The 16,900-nt window shown below is 43.8% G+C and overlaps 1 protein-coding gene across 8 annotated transcripts in view; it reads right to left on the reverse strand.

The window, feature by feature from the left end:
- spag9b (sperm associated antigen 9b) overlaps window positions 1-16,900 on the reverse strand; it is a 49,216-nt gene that overhangs the window by 15,568 nt on the left and 16,748 nt on the right. For 6 of the 8 annotated variants that reach the window (XM_041858743.1, XM_041858741.1, XM_041858739.1 and 3 more), the window contains exons 3-5: window positions 11,279-11,349; window positions 7,947-8,038; window positions 1,440-1,584 (exon numbers count right to left, since the gene is read on the reverse strand). In XM_041858743.1, the coding sequence (XP_041714677.1) occupies window positions 1,440-1,584; window positions 7,947-8,038; window positions 11,279-11,349 (308 nt within the window). Of the gene's footprint in view, window positions 1-1,439; window positions 1,585-6,012; window positions 7,084-7,946; window positions 8,039-11,278; window positions 11,350-16,900 lie in introns of those variants that run through there. The other 2 variants (XM_041858744.2, XM_041858742.2) reach the window with 1 other exon arrangement.

Consider the following 16,900-nt stretch of genomic DNA (forward strand, 5'->3'; position numbering starts at 1 on the left):
TCTTATGTGCTCTCCTTCACTCTCCCAGCCTCTTTTTTCCCTTGTACTTCTTCTTCTACCCTTGGGACTATTCCCCCACTTTCCCTCGCTGGCATCATCCTCTCGGCTGTTCCCATAATACCACTGTCAGCCTATCAGAGCCTAGCTTCTCTTCTGTCCATCAGACTGATAAAGCTGACGCCTTCCATGTCAAAAAACCCTAAGCTCTGCTGACACACAGTGTTTGTGTGTTTGTGTGTGTGTATACAAACCTGAGAGAGAGAGATATAATCGGTGAGCGTGAGAGAGAGAAAGAGTGAGAGAGAGAAAGTGGGAGGGGGGACTGTAACCGAACACTGTAAATCTTTGGGAAATGTCGAGTCAGAGGCTGTAACACAAAGGCATCCCTGTGAGTCTGAACTGTGGCTGTGTGTGGCTGTGTGTGTGTGTGTGTGTGTGTGTGTGTGTGTGTGGCTGTGTGTGTGTTAAAAAGTCAGCGTGAGAGATCCACAGTGAAAGTGAGAAAGGGATGGTTTAGTGGGATCAGGGATAGAGAAAGAAAAGATATGCTTTCATAGAGAAACCAAAGGTTTGATAGAGAGGAGGATAGAGGAGGATTAAGTAGAAAGATGATTTAGTAGCAGCCAGGGCTGAGCTGAAACATCGGCAGTTGAGTTTCATCTACTGGTCTCATATCTTATGTCAAATGTCTTGTCACTTCTGACAGGAAACCCCCTCTTCCTGGTATCTGAATCATTTCTATCTGGCCACCGAGGACTAAAATATCACAACAAATGAATACTTAAAATCAGCCGAGCATGAATTAATATTCATGACGGAACCTTGCTCGCGGCGTGGTTTCTACGGGCAACCATGGTGAGGTTCTAGTGTGGCCCCAGCAGAAAGCGGCCCTTTGGTCTGCTCAGACACTCTGTCCTGTTTCTTGGTTCTCTCCTCTGTTTCCCTCTTCCCCTGCTCCCGGCCCCGAATGGTACAACTTCCATGGGCCCTCAGACACACACACAGCCCCTCTGCCCTCCCTCAATGCCTTCTTAGGCATTCCGGGCACACTGATCCAAGTCTACCTCTCAATCGTGCTTTGGTACCACAGACACACTGAATCCAACTTCCTTTTCAATAAGCCTTCCCATCCTCTGGCAGAGTGAACGGTTGAAAGCGTATGTTTCCACACAGACACACACTATCTACTCTGGGCCAAATTACCCGTCTTACGTCACCCCTCAGATTCCTTGGAAACGCTAAGAGGAGGCATGGGGGGGGGTGGTTAGATCTGAGGGTACGGTTGTTCAACTCAGAATGCTAGTCCTGATTCAACCCACCGAGTTCACTTTGTACTCACACAGTGAATTCCTGAAAAGTATTTCCAAAACAGTCGCCGAATGTTAGAATAGCTTTTGCATCGGTTTAAAGTGACTGGCAGGTGGGGAGTTTAATGTTACCTTGAGGCTGGTGTTGGAGCGAGGGTGGCTCAGGTCGTTATATCTCCAGGGTTCAGACAGCGTTTCAACAGTTTCCCTCTGCGGGTCAGTGGTCAAATCACTTCCGGGTAATGGGAATACCCCCATGGAGATGGGACGCTCCTTCCTGGATTCAGAAAGAGAAAAGGAGGGTGAGGTGAAATCCACAGAGAGGTGTGACAGTGATGGATAGTGTAAGAGAGTGGGGTGTGCGCTTTAATAAAGGATTTCATAAAGGAGTCACTGAGCTGACTCCCTAATGACTTAAATGTTAAATGTTATGTAACAGATCAAACTGTGTCTGATTTAAAAGCTTTTCAGAGGCTGGTCAGTGTGTTGTGATTAAAAATGCACGTCAATACTCCTGCTGCAGGCATGAAAGCTAGCGAACTTCATGAAGAAATTTCACACCCAAAACTTGCCAACAAAAAAACAAGACATTGATCATTTGAGACTTTGCAAGGAGGCACTACAGCAGTTTCATTTGGTGCTTTAGTTTGAGGGGTGACATCACTCTGATCCATAACCTCTGCGTCTCTATATCAGGCCAGTGACTGAAGAGCTGGTAGATTCCCACAGTGGTGGTTCTTCTTTTCCACACTCATTAGCAGACATGGCCTCCTGCTATCTCTAGCTCCCCTCTAATGACAAAATGAATCCTTCACACACAGCATACACACTCACCTGTTAGTTTCCACACTTCCATGTTATCTCTCAGCACCCACAGTTCTCTGATGACTCAATAAATCACACACTTTCAAGGATTTTCAAAGTCACATGTTCCATAGACCCTATAGATCTCTGAAGTTAACAACAAATATTCCCTTGCTTTAAGCATCAAACAGTTATTTCTCCACAGGCGTTCATCCTGTTCCATCTGAATATGAGAAACATTATCAGCCACTGAACATGGAAGTGGAGCACAGTCACAGTTGTAAATGAGAACTTGTTCTCAACTGGCTTACTTGGTTAAATAAAGGTGAAATAAAAAAATAAAAAAAGTATCAACCCACCCACATCAATGAGGAGCTATCAAAAAGGTACAGTAGGCAGAAACAAAGGCTTCCATGTTGAAAAGAGCAGGCTGTATGGCATGGTAGCAGTCCATAGAAAATGCACACCACTATGGGCTGATTCCCAAAGAAAGAAAGAAAGACACAGACAGACAGACAGAGAGAGACAAAGAGAGACAGACAGAGACAGAGAGACAGACAGAGACAGAGAGAGAGACAGAGACAGAGAGAGAGACAGAGAGAGGCAGAGACAGACAGTGACAGACAGACAGAGACAGACAGAGAGACAGACAGAGAGAGAAAGAGGCAGACAGACAGACAGACAGACAGGCAGGCAGAGAGATAGAGACCAACAGAGAGAGAGACCAACAGAGAGAGAGACCAACAGAGAGAGCGAGAGAGACCAACAGAGAGAGCGAGAGACAGACCGACAGAGAGAGACAGAGAGAGAGACACAGAGAGAGAAAGAGGCAGACAGACAGACAGACAGGCAGGCAGGCAGAGAGATAGAGACCAACAGAGAGAGAGACCAACAGAGAGAGCGAGAGAGACCAACAGAGAGAGCGAGAGACAGACCGACAGAGAGAGACAGAGACAGACCGACAGAGAGAGACAGAGAGAGAGAGACAGACAGACAGAGACAGAGAGAGAGACAGAAAGACAGGCAGAGAGATAGACAGACAGACACAGAGAGAGACCAACAGAGAGAGAGAGAGAGAGAGACAGACAGACAGAGAGAGAGAGACAAAGACAGAGAGTGAGAGTGAGATAGTGAGTGAGAGTGAGTGAGAGTGAGAGAGAGTGAGAGTGAGTGAGAGTGAGTGAGAGAGAGAGCGAGAGAGTGAGAGCGAGAGACAGACTGACAGAGAGAGAGAGAGACAGACTGACAAAGAGAGAGAGAGACAGACTGACAGAGAGAGAGAGAGAGAGACAGACCGACAGAGAGAGACAGACAGAGACAGACCGACAGAGAGAGACAGACAGAGACAGACCGACAGAGAGAGAGAGACAGACAGAGAGAGAGACAGACAGAGAGAGAGACAGACAGAGAGAGAGACAGACAGAGAGCTCAACTGGACACCTTAATGATGCAGTGAATGAACTGAGAGAAAGCACACAGGGCATTCTATGCCATTAAAAAACAAATTCAAATTGAAATACCTATTAAAATTTGGCTAAAACAAATTGAATGTTTTATTGAACCAATTGCACTTAATGGCAGTGAGGTGTGGGGTCCACTTGCAAAACAAGATTTCACTAAATGGGACAAACACCCCATTGAAACCCTGCATGCAGAGTTCTGTAAAATTATCCTACAGGAAAATTACAAACAATGCATGCAGGGCAGAATTAGGCCAATATCCACTAATAATAAAAACTCAAAAAAGAGCAATTCAGTTTTGGAAACATCTCAAATACAGTGACCCCCTCTCATATCATTACCAAGCCCTGCAATGGCAAGAGCTGAGCAAAGAAAAGTCCCCTCATCCAACTGGTCCTGGGGCTGAGTTCACAAACCTGTTCTACGAACACACTGAAGCCTCAGGACCAGAACATCCAAACAGTCAGAATAAACCAAATTACAACACAGTCAAAACAAAACTACATTGCTTATTGGGAAGCACAAGCACAAAGTAAAATGCAGTACTATCTGGCCCTAAATCGACAGTACACCGTGGCTAACTGTTTGACCATGGTTACTGATCAAAACCTTAAAATCTTGATAAAGTACAGGCTCAGTGAGCACAGCCTTGCCATTGAGAAGGGTAGACACAGGAGAACCTGGCTCCCTGTAGAGGAAAGGCTGTGCAACCACTGCACCACAGCAGAACCTGAGACAGAGCTGCATTTCCTGACAAAATGTAAAAAATATAAAACAATTAGTGTCATTTCCCCAAATTTGAAACCGTTTTGAAAGGTTTCAAAGACCTCTCTGATGAGAATAGGCTACCCATCCTGTTGGGGGAGGACGCAGAGAGCTGTGGGTTACCAGCGCACTACATTGCTGCCTGCCATAAGATGAGGGACAGTGTCTGACAGACCAACCAACCTGCACATGTCCTCTATATTGTTATTGTTCAATGGTTATTTTGACCCTTAGTTATTGTTGTTACTGTTGTCCCGTTGACAATATTGATTTTTATTATTTTAATTATGTTAATAGTGTAAATATCCAAAGTAAGCTTTGGCAATATGTACATTGTTACGTCATGCCAATAAAGCAAATTGAATTGAGACTGACAGAGACAGACCGACAGAGAGAGAGACAGAGATAGAGAGACAGACCGACAGAGAGAGACAGAGAGACACGGGGAGAGAGAGAGACAGGGAGAGAGAGAGACAGGGAGAGAGAGAGACAGGGAGAGGCCTCAGAGGTCAAACTTAGGGCAACAATGTTCACTGTCACTGCCTGACATTTTGACATAAATTGGAGAGCAGCTATTTTTTTCAACTCTCAAATAAATCTCCTTAAGGTTGGTTTTAAACCAAAAATAGCATACAGCTTTGACAGGTCCCTCTTGCAAAGGATCATTTTTTCCCCTCAATGGGATCAACTGTATAAATAAAGGATAAATTAAAACAAATAAGATAACAAATGTTATCATGGATATGAGTATTGCTGTGATTTACTGGCTGAGGAGGTTCTTTCTCTGGACCTACTTTCAGCCTGCATAACCATATTGCCTGGCTGTCTCCAACACAGCAACAGCATGGTCACCACATGGTAAAAGCATGGCAACTGGGCTTTACCCCACGGCAAGTAAACAAGCAAGGGGAAGAGGGATGAGATGGAGTCAATCGGAGGGGTAAGCAACCATATAAAATAACAGGTGATTGAAGCAGAGAATGGAAAGAGTGAAGAAAGGAGGAAATGAGAGGAGATGGTAGGAGCAGAGAGAACTAGAAGAGATTGGAGAAGAGGACAGGACATGGAGAAGAGGACAGGACATGGAGAAGAGGACAGGACATGGAGAAGAGGACAGGACATGGAGAAGAGGACAGGACATGGAGAAGAGGACAGGACATGGAGAAGAGGACAGGACATGGAGAAGAGGACAGGACATGGAGAAGAGGACAGGACATGGAGAAGAGGACAGGACATGGAGAAGAGGACAGGACATGGAGAAGAGGACAGGACATGGAGAAGAGGACAGGACATGGAGAAGAGGACAGGACATGGAGAAGAGGACAGGACATGGAGAAGAGGACAGGACATGGAGAAGAGGACAGGACATGGAGAAGAGGACAGGACATGGAGAAGAGGACAGGACATGGAGAAGAGGACAGGACATGGAGAAGAGGACAGGACATGGAGAAGAGGACAGGACATGGAGAAGAGGACAGGACATGGAGAAGAGGACAGGACATGGAGAAGAGGACAGGACATGGAGAAGAGGACAGGACATGGAGAAGAGAGAAAGGAGGTAAACAAACACACCCATCCCTTTCACAGAGAGTTACCTGCAGGAGTGGGGGTGACTTACAGTAGGCTGTGTTTCGGGTCTCTCACACACACACACACACACACACACACACAGTACCTGCTGGGCCGTGGCAGGGTGGGCAGGGCAGGGAGGGCAGTAGAGACAGAGTAGTGCACCAGCAGCAGGACAGACAGAGACACCAGCACGGCAGAGTTAATAACAACGGCCCCTCCAACGAAGCCAAAGACAAACAGCAGCATACACCTCGGGCTCATGGCCCCCCCTGAACATGGCCCAGCGCCCCTCACTGCCGGGACCAGGGGAGGGGGGCGACCGCCAGCGGGTGTGGGGGTAACCCTAAAACACACGCCTCTGGAGCTTTTACAAACTGTCCCTGGATGACGGTGCAAAGTAGATTATACTTCTTCTCCCTCTGTCGACAAAGTACTCCTCACATACACACTCTGTTGCCGTCTGGTGAAGAGAAGAATGCTCAGGTACAGGAGATCTGGAACTCAGGCTGGAGAGTAGAGTAGAGTAGAGTGTGTGGCGGGGTGTGGCGCTATGTGTGTTCAGACCAGCGGGCCAACGAGCAACTGCCACAGAAACAACAGCAGCAGTAATCCCATGAGCAGCAGCAGCTGTGGCAGAGAGAGACAGAGCAGCAGCTGCTACTGTAGAGTGATGCCGGCTTCAGTTCAACACTGCTGTGACATCATCCAGAGAGAGCGAGAGAAAGAGGGTGGACACTGGCTTTGCAGCAGCCTTCTCCTCGCCTCTCTTTTCTTGATGTATTGTATCCTCTTTCTGGCAGACGATACTCCCGCTTACTCTTTTGTCTTTCCTAAGCTGCGACACTGATGTCGCTGTGCAGTCTAGAATTGTCGCCGTCGCTCTCACCCTCGCTTTCTCTCCCCTCCCTTTCGGATGCTGAGGCAGCATCAGAGCTGGTAACATATGCCTCCCCTCAGCTCGATGCTGATTGGCTGAGCCATGGAGAGACTGGGAGGAGGAACTGACAGCGTCTGCTGCTACTGAGAGACTGTAGAGGGCTGCTGCTACACACAAAGCTAATAAATAATGTACCACACTTCTGTTAGGGAAAACGCAGAAATCACAAATGAGTGCCTTGTGAACACAAACTGTGAACACAAACACAAATGCTGCTTAAATCTAAAAAGCTACACTGTTCAAAATGAAGGTTTGCCCAGCGGGAGACCATGACCTCCTTTTACTGCTGTTTCACTCACTAATCTGATCAGCTGACAAAAACACTACAGCTCTGAATCACTCTCATCACCATCCCACTGTGGGATTACTGCAGCTGACCACTGACAGACCTCTGGCTGATTTAAATACAGCTGATTCCATGGCATAGTCCTACTCAATCTCTATCCCAATCTCCTCTTCATCCTCCTCCCCCCACTTCAACTCATATCATCCTCTCCTCCGATCCCCTCCTCTACTCTACTCCGCCCCCTTTCCTTTCCTTTCCCTTCCCATCCTCTCATCCCTACCTCACATCTCTCATCTTCTGTCAGGTTCTGACCTAAATGGAAATAGTGCCTATGGAGAGCAGAGAGCGTAGGAGTGGTGCCTGCACATCAACTTACTCTCTCACAAACACACTGAGCCAGGGTGAGGAGCCAACTAAGCCAATGAATGTTAATGTGCCATACTTCTAGGGAAGCTGTATAATAAAATACAAACACCTACACCACAGGAGGTTGGTGGCACCTTAATTGGGGAGGACGGGCTCATGGTAATAGCTGGAGCGGAATCAGTGGAATGGTATCAAATACATCAAACACATGGTTTCCATGGTTTCCATGTGTTTGATGCCATTCCATTCGCTCCGTTCCAGCCATTATTATGAGCCGTCCTCCCCTCAGCAGCCTCCACTGACCTACACAGTACCCAGGATGAACTGGCCACGAGCCAGCAATGTACTAGGGAAGCACTGCTATATGAGAGTGTTTGTCTACAACTGCAGATACTGTACACACAGTGATATTGGAATGTGACTTTAAGAGTTGTATGTATGATCTTACCGTGATCTGCTTGTGTCTGAAGGTGCCTCCTGCACCGGCGCATGCTGCTGGTGTTTGGTACGTTCCAAGTGCTCCATGTAGCTGTGGATCATCTGCATGGGACATACCACACAGTGAGACGGGGGGTTAGCGTGGACAGGGAGTGGCCCTATTCAAAAAACGATTTGAACATGGCCATGATGCCTGCTGTTTCTTAGATGAGGTTTTTGTGTCGATGTACAGCTGGAACAGACAGCCTCCTGGCCTGTGGGGTATTCAGCTGTCACCGTGTGTTTGTGTGTGTGTGAGCTTCTAAAATCTAGTTTCCGTCCATATTTAAATGTCATGGTCTCTATGCAGGCTTGTTTGTTTTGGCGTCTCAGCCAATGTGTTAGTAATACATTATGGAGAACAGACTTTAGGCAGACTGAGTTGAGGCAACATGACAACATACAGTGGGGAAAAAAAGTATTTAGTCAGCCACCAATTGTGCAAGTTCTCCCACTTAAAAAGATGAGAGAGGCCTGTCATTTTCATCATAGGTACACGTCAACTATGACAGACAAATTGAGAAAAAAAAATCCAGAAAATCACATTGTAGGATTTTTAATGAATTTATTTGCAAATTATGGTGGAAAATAAGTATTTGGTCACCTACAAACAAGCAAGATTTCTGGCTCTCACAGACCTGTAACTTCTTCTTTAAGAGGCTCCTCTGTCCTCCACTCGTTACCTGTATTAATGGCACCTGTTTGAACTTGTTATCAGTATAAAAGACACCTGTCCACAACCTCAAACAGTCACACTCCAAACTCCACTATGGTCAAGACCAAAGAGCTGTCAAGGGACACCAGAAACAAAATTGTAGACCTGCACCAGGCTGGGAAGACTGAATCTGCAATAGGTAAGCAGCTTGGTTTGAAGAAATCAACTGTGGGAGCAATTATTAGGAAATGGAAGACATACAAGACCACTGATAATCTCCCTCGATCTGGGGCTCCACGCAAGATCTCACCCCGTGGGGTCAAAATGATCACAAGAACGGTGAGCAAAAATCCCAGAACCACACGGGGGGACCTAGTGAATGACCTGCAGAGAGCTGGGACCAAAGTAACAAAGCTTACCATCAGTAACACACTACGCCGCCAGGGACTCAAATCCTGCATTGCCAGACGTGTCCCCCTGCTTAAGCCAGTACATGTCCAGGCCCGTCTGAAGTTTGCTAGAGTGCATTTGGATGATCCAGAAGAGGATTGGGAGAATGTCATATGGTCAGATGAAACCAAAATATAACTTTTTTGGTAAAAACTCAACTCATCGTGTTTGGAGGACAAAGAATGCTGAGTTGCATCCAAAGAACACCATACCTACTGTGAAGCATGGGGGTGGAAACTTCATGCTTTGGGGCTGTTTTTCTGCAAAGGGACCAGGACAACTGATCCGTGTAAAGGAAAGAATGAATGGGGCCATGTATCGTGAGATTTTGAGTGAAAACCTCCTTCCATCAGCAAGGGCATTGAAGATGAAACGTGGCTGGGTCTTTCAGCATGACAATGATCCCAAACACACCGCCCGGGCAACGAAGGAGTGGCTTCGTAAGAAGCATTTCAAGGTCCTGGAGTGGCCTAGCCAGTCTCCAGATCTCAACCCCATAGAAAATCTTTGGAGGGAGTTGAAAGTCCGTGTTACCCAGCGACAGCCCCAAAACATCACTGCTCTAGAGGAGATCTGCATGGAGGAATGGGCCAAAATACCAGCAACAGTGTGTGAAAACCTTGTGAAGACTTACAGAAAACGTTTGACCTGTGTCATTGCCAACAAAGGGTATATAACAAAGTATTGAGAAACTTTTGTTATTGACCAAATACTTATTTTCCACCATAATTTGCAAATAAATTCATAAAAAATCCTACAATGTGATTTTCTGGATTTTTATTTCTCATTTTGTCTGTCATAGTTGACGTGTACCTATGATGAAAATTACAGGCCTCTCTCATCTTTTTAAGTGGGAGAACTTGCACAATTGGTGGCTGACTAAATACTTTTTTTCCCCACTGTACTTAATGTTGGGATAATTGCTCCAAATCTCCTTAAACTGACCCAATTCTAACTCCCTCTTTCTCCTTCCTCTCTCCTGCATCTTGCATTCTCCATCCCTCACCATCCTTATCTCTCCCTCCCTTCCCCTCCCTCCGTCCTCTGTTGTAGTTTGAATTCCCTGAATGTAAGCTGGAAATAGCAGTCTTGTCTTTGTTCACTGTGGGTCAAACATCATGCCAACCTATGTCTAAAACATATTATACATACAATCTAGTCATTTAGCAGACGCTCTTATCCAGAGCGACTCACAGGAGCTTAACCCAGAAGCCAGCTGTTCGACTGACGACCGAAGTCAGCCTGAAGGCGCCCGGCCACAAGGAGTCGCTAGAGCGTGATGAGCCAAGTAAAGCCCCCCCGGCAAAACCCTCCCCTAACCCGGACGACGCTGGGCCAATTGTGCGCCGCCCTATGGGACTCCCGATCACGGCCGGTTATGACACAGCCTGGGATCGAACCCGGGTCTGTAGTGATGCCTCTAGCACTGCGATGCAGTGCCTTAGACCGATGCGCCACTCGGGAGGCCCTGAGTTTTACGTGATTTCTACTGAACAAAGAGTTACAGTACATATAAGGAAATCAGTCAATTGAAATAAATAAATTAGGGCCTAATCTATGGATTTCACATGACTGGGCAGCGGCGCAGGTGAAGAAGCTGGATGTGGAGGTCTTGGGCTGGCGTGGTTACACGTGGTCTGCGGTTGTGAGGCCGGTTGGATGTACTGCCAAATTCTCTAAAACGATGTTGGATGCGGCTTATGGTAGAGAAATTAACATTAAATTATCTGGCAACAGCTGTGGTGGACATTACTGCAGTCAGCATGCCAATTGCACGCTCCCTCAAAACTTGAGACATCTGTGTCATTGTGTTGTGTGACAAAACCGCACATTTTACAGTGGCCTTTTATTGTCCCCAGGACAAGGTACACCTGTGTAATGATCATGCCATTTAATCAGCTTTTTGATATGCCACACCTGTCAGGTGGATGGATTATCTTTGCAGAAATGCTTTGGAGAAATGCTCACTAACAGGAATGTAAACAAATTTGTGAACAACATTTGAGATAAATAAGCTTTTTGTGCATATGGAAAATTTCTGGGATCTTTTATTTCAGCTCCTGAAACATGGGACCAACACTTTACATGTTGCGTTTATATATTTTTGTTCAGTATATAGTTTGCCCAGTAGGCCTACAATGGAACAGTCCCAACACGGACTTAAATACACAAACACACTCCCCCCTCCTCCCCCATACCTCTGTGTGTCTCTGGTGGAGGGCATTGTACTCCTTCTTCAGCTCGGCTTCTCGTTCCTCCAATCTGCCAACTGAAAGAGAGAACAGTTAGACGTGTGATCTCAGTCAAACAGAACTATATGGTCAATGAGGGAAAAGAACCCTAAAAAACTGTTATAGGGTAATTCCTAGGGTTGCAAAGCTACCGGTAATTAGCGAAAGTTAACGGAATCTTCAGTAATTTTGGAAATAAGCAGAAAATCTATGGCAATCTATTGTAACTTTGGTAATTTATTTACTTTTTAAAAAATGTATTCATATATAGTATTTATTTTTTATATCTGTGTCCACTGTCCATTAATTTCTAGTAGATAGACCATATGGTTCAAGAGAAAATTGCCTTATTAATGAAAAAAGCATCTAATCAACAATGGCATTATTTTCAAATCACCTCTTCAACTCGTCCAACTATTGAATTTTGTTTCCACAACGGCCACCAGTTTGATGCAAAACATTGACAGCAAATACATAGACATAAAAAAAAGATTACACATTTAAAAAAATAAATAAAAATTTATTTTACTAATGGATATTTCATGCTGAAACCCTCATTTAAAACACCAATGGTATTCACTAGGTTTATATTTAGGATAATGTTTTACAGCTTTGTCATTCAATTGTTTTTAAATTAAAAAATAATCTTATTTAATTATTTCATATATTTTACATGTGATAAGGCCACACAGAGGGCCAGAGATAATTGCAAAAGTACCCAAAAGGGCCACTAGATGTCTTGTGATAGATTACGTAAAACTCCTATGGGTTAAGAGCGTTGGGCCAGTAACCGAAAGGTCGCTGGTTAGAATCCCCGAGCCGGCAAGGTGGAAAAAATCTGCGGTTCTGCCCTTGAGCAAGGCAGTTAACCCCCAATTAACAACTGCTCCCCGGGCGCTGATGACGTGGACGTCGAGATTAAGGGGTTGGGTTAAATGCGAAAGACACATTTCTGTTGAATGCATTCAGTTGTGGGACTGACTAGGTATCCCCCTTTCCACATTTTGTTGTTACAGCCAGGATTTAAAATGAATTAAATTGAGATTGTGTGTCACTGATCTACACACAATACCCTATATTGACAAAGTGGAATTTTGTTTTTATATTTTTTTTTACAAATTAATAAAAAAAAAAATGAACAGCTGAAATGTCTTGAGTATTCAAACCCTTTGTTATGGCTTGCCTAAGTACGTTCAGGAGTAAAAAGGTGCTTATAACAAATCACATAACACGTTGCAAGGACTCATTCTGTGTTCAATAATAGTGGTTAACATGACTTTTCTTTATGACGACCCCATATCTGTACCCCACACATACAATTATCTGTAAAGTCCCTCAATCGAGTAATGAATTTCAAGCACACATTCAACCACAAAGACCAGGGAGGTTTTCCAATGCCTTGCAAAGAAGGGCACCGATTGAAAGGTCTTCAAAATAAATGAAAATTTAAAAAAAGCAGACACTGAATATCCCTGAGCATGGTGAAGTTATTAATTAGGCTTTGAATGGTGTATCAATACTATGGCTGACCCTAATTAGTCGATTGGTCGATTGTTTGGTCGATAGGCTGTTGGTCAACTGAGATTTTATTTTAGTCGAGCAGTAACAAATATATATATATATTTTTTATGGCACACGATACACCTGTCTGATTCGCGCCCATCTCAGTAAACTAATCCATTGCGAATGCTGAGACCAATCCATTGCGGAGGCCGCGTGGATGGCATAGAAGAAGGGGAGTGTGGCTAAAATGCACAATGCACGTCTCTCCAGAATGCGCTGTCTCCTGCCAATTTGTGCACATTCATTGTTTCATAACTTTGTGTGAATTGTTTTCCTTGATTGTTAGTGTCTATCAATTCCCCATTCCATATATCACTAGTAGTAGCCTACATTTACCGTTCATTCCTATCATTTCTAATCTACAACGTTTGTTTGGTCGTGGTAATTTCTGTTAATGCGTTCAATATATTATTATTCCAGTATTTTACCGTTCTCGTCAGAGTGGACACTTTGTTTGCAGAGCGCACAACCTGTTACACTTGTTTGAAACAAGTTTTGGTTTATTTCATTCCATTTACGGGTTGTCAATTTAAATCATTGTCTTTTGTTTGGAACGCTACTGTCAATGTTGAGTAAGGACGCGCACTTGATTACGCATAGAAGTAGGCCTATAGGCTACCTGGCCTGCGCGCAAATGTAGGCATATAAATGTAGGCATATAAATGTGCCCATTTGGGGATCTGATAGTATTTCTGATTGGCTTAACGCACCACCACTAATGAGCTCTGGAGCTTCTCAAAGTAATGTTTTCTTCATCTCAAACAGCAAGCAAACAAAGTATTTTTACATCCATTGAGAATGACAATAGCTCCTTAATGTATTGAGAGAAAAAATTCAGTTCTCTCCCTTTCGATAACCACTCAGCGTGAAAGGGAAAAATTTAATGCTCTGATCCAGTGGAAACTTCATAAAATAGGCCTACCTGATGAGCTCTTATCCCTTGCGCAAAATAGCCTACAGCTGTGTCTGTCCTGATCTCACTGGTGCAGGAAACTGAGGGCCCAGAATATTTTATACATTGTTGCAAGTTTGCTAGCAGGAGCTTTCGGCTGGATCCAAGTTGATAGTTGACAGGCCATGCTTAGCCAATGTGATTTATAGGATATTTATTTTTAAATCAGGATATTTTCTACCTGCAGGCTGCAATGTTTTTATTTGTTGGCTTTATGTAGGTTATTTTTACATAGTTGGCAATAGAAGTTACTTTTTAGGTTTGTATCATTTTCATTAAGATTTGGATAGAATGCTGATTAACCACATGACAATGATTTTGAGATACGAAGATGTTATTATAAATTAAATGAAACTGTTCCATGAAAATGTGCATATGAAAACCATAACTGGCACACAGATCAGTAGAAATTGTAAGACAAATTGGCATTCCACATGAGAAAGGTTTCCGACTCCTCATGTAGCCTATTACCGGCAACTTCAGGAGAGTAATGGCAGAATCTGCGAAAGCCAGCAGGAGCGGGAGGAAGATGGTCGGGGTCAGGTTAAGGTTCTCTTGATCTCTTCCCTATTGAGTCATTTGTATCTTATTTCATCAAACAGCATCAGACAAGCATATAGTTGATTTTTTTAAACACATAGGGTGTGTCTATATATGGAAAAATACACGATTTAACATGTATTTTATATATATTTTTCAGGGACAGCCCTAATCAATACACCCAGTGTCACTATAAAGATACAGGCCTCCTTCCTAACTCAGTTGTCGGAGAGGAAGGAAACTGCTCAGGGATTTCACCATGAGGCCAATGGTGATTTTAAAACAGTTACAGAGTTTAATGGTTGTGATATGAGAAAACTGAGGATGGATCAACAACATTGTAGTTACTCCACAGTACTAACCTAAATGACAGTGTGAAAACAAGGAAGCCTGTACAGAATACAATATATTCCAAATCATGCATCCTGTTTGCAACAAGGCACTTAAGTAATACTGCAACAAATGTGGCAAAGAATATAAGCCTTATGTTTGGGGCAAATCCAACATCACTGAGTAACACTTCTTATTTTCAAGCATGGTGGTGGTTACATCATGTTATGGGTCATCGGCAAGGAATAGGGAATTTAGGATAAAAATAAATGGAATACAGCTAAGCAAAGGCCAAATCCTATAGGAAAACCTGGTGTAGTCTGCTTTCCAACACACACTGGGAGACAAATTCACCTTTCAGCAGGACAATAACCTAAAGAAATTATAAAATAATTTGACAACCCTGTTTGTAAGCTTTTTAAATGATATCAATCGCAACCGTTAAACTTCTCCAGTGATGAAGACATGGATGTCTCATAGTATGGTGGGGTATGCAAAATGGTTAAACTTTGAGCACCTATCTACTGAATGTTTTGGCATTCAGGTCCAAAAAGTAACTTTCTGACCACTTCTACCATGGGCAAATATGTATGGAAAGAGTCATTCAAATCAAGAGGTGCAGTCAAAAGGTTATTGAAATCAAATGTTGAATGACCCTATTAAGAAGTTCACTTTTGTGTACAGTTCAAAGTTAAAGGGATACTCAGGATTTTGGCAATGAAGCCATTTATCTACTTCCCCAGAGTCGGATGAACTCGTGGATACCATTAGCTCGTGAAACCACCTCTAATTTCATACTGGATGCAGATGGTTTCCATGAGTTCATCTGACTCTGGGGAAGTAGATAAAGGGCTTCATTGCCAGAATCCTGAGTATCGCTTTAATGCAATCTTGGAACATTAGTAATATCTGCCAGTGACCAAGTTTCAAGTTTTATTAGTCGTATGTACGGGATATGCATGGTATACATTGTCCAACGAAATGCTTACTTGCAGGTTCCTTCGACAATGCAACAACAATAAGAATACGAATAAAGTAAATGGCTCAGTAGAATAGAATAAACATTTTAGCATTACTATAATACAGGTTCGCACAATTTATAGGCCAATATTTACAACTGCAATTTATAGGCCAATATTTACAACTGCAATTTATAGGCCAATATTTACAACTGCAATTTATAGGCCAATATTTACAACTGCAATTTATAGGCCAATATTTACAACTGCAATTTATAGGCCAATATTTACAACTGCAATTTATAGGCCAATATTTACAAGTGTATTGGGGAAGGGGGGGTGTGGGGCAGTGTATATAAACTGAGCCATGTAATTAGTGTCTGGCAGCTGCAGTTGTGATGTGTGTGTAGCATGAATATATATGTGTGGGTGTATGCATGAGTGAGTACATGTGTGCTAAGGTGCGGCGAATCAGAGCATGTGGTCAGTCCAGTTCAAGTGTTCAGCAGTCTGATGGCTTGTAGATAGAAACTGTCTCTGAGCCTGTTGGTATCAGACCTCATGCTCCGATACAGTCTACCCGACGGTAATGGAGAGAACAGCTCATGGCTGGGGTATGTGGGATCCTTGATGCTGCGTGCCTTCCTCAGGCACCGTTTCGAGTGATGTCCTGGATGGGTGGGAGCACGGTCCAATTACTGATGCCCATCAGTAATATCTGTCCCATACCAGGGTCAAGTTTAGCAGGACACAACGTTGGCCAACGTTCAGATAGAAATGTATGATATAGAACAGACATACCTCTTTGGTATTTAGAATAAGGAATCACGTCAGCTGTAGTGATTTTTTTCGAACTGAACATGGCTGAGGCTTCAGATGAGAAACCAAGTACTGTATTAAACTGCTGTCAGTTGTAGTAGCAATGTATGACCACCAGGTGTCATTCGCACACTAGTAAAATACAGTGGCTGGCGCAAACACTCAAATATTTTGGGTTATGGGTCACTGAATAACCATAATCTATGGAAAACGTTAGGAATTCTAAGCCATTTCGTCCAGTCATCACACACACTCGGAAGCCATGTTTAACCTTTAAGATTAAAATGCACAAGCTACAACCCAAACACACTAGAAACAGACATTAGAATCTACTCTATTTCAGTAAAACATAGCTCTGAGCCCTGTTACTTAATCCACTGTGTTGGCAACTTGGCTGGCATGGACTGTTTATAGTGAAAACACCCT

Source organism: Coregonus clupeaformis, chromosome 31, assembly GCF_020615455.1.
Source record: "Coregonus clupeaformis isolate EN_2021a chromosome 31, ASM2061545v1, whole genome shotgun sequence".
NCBI lineage: Eukaryota > Metazoa > Chordata > Actinopteri > Salmoniformes > Salmonidae > Coregonus > Coregonus clupeaformis.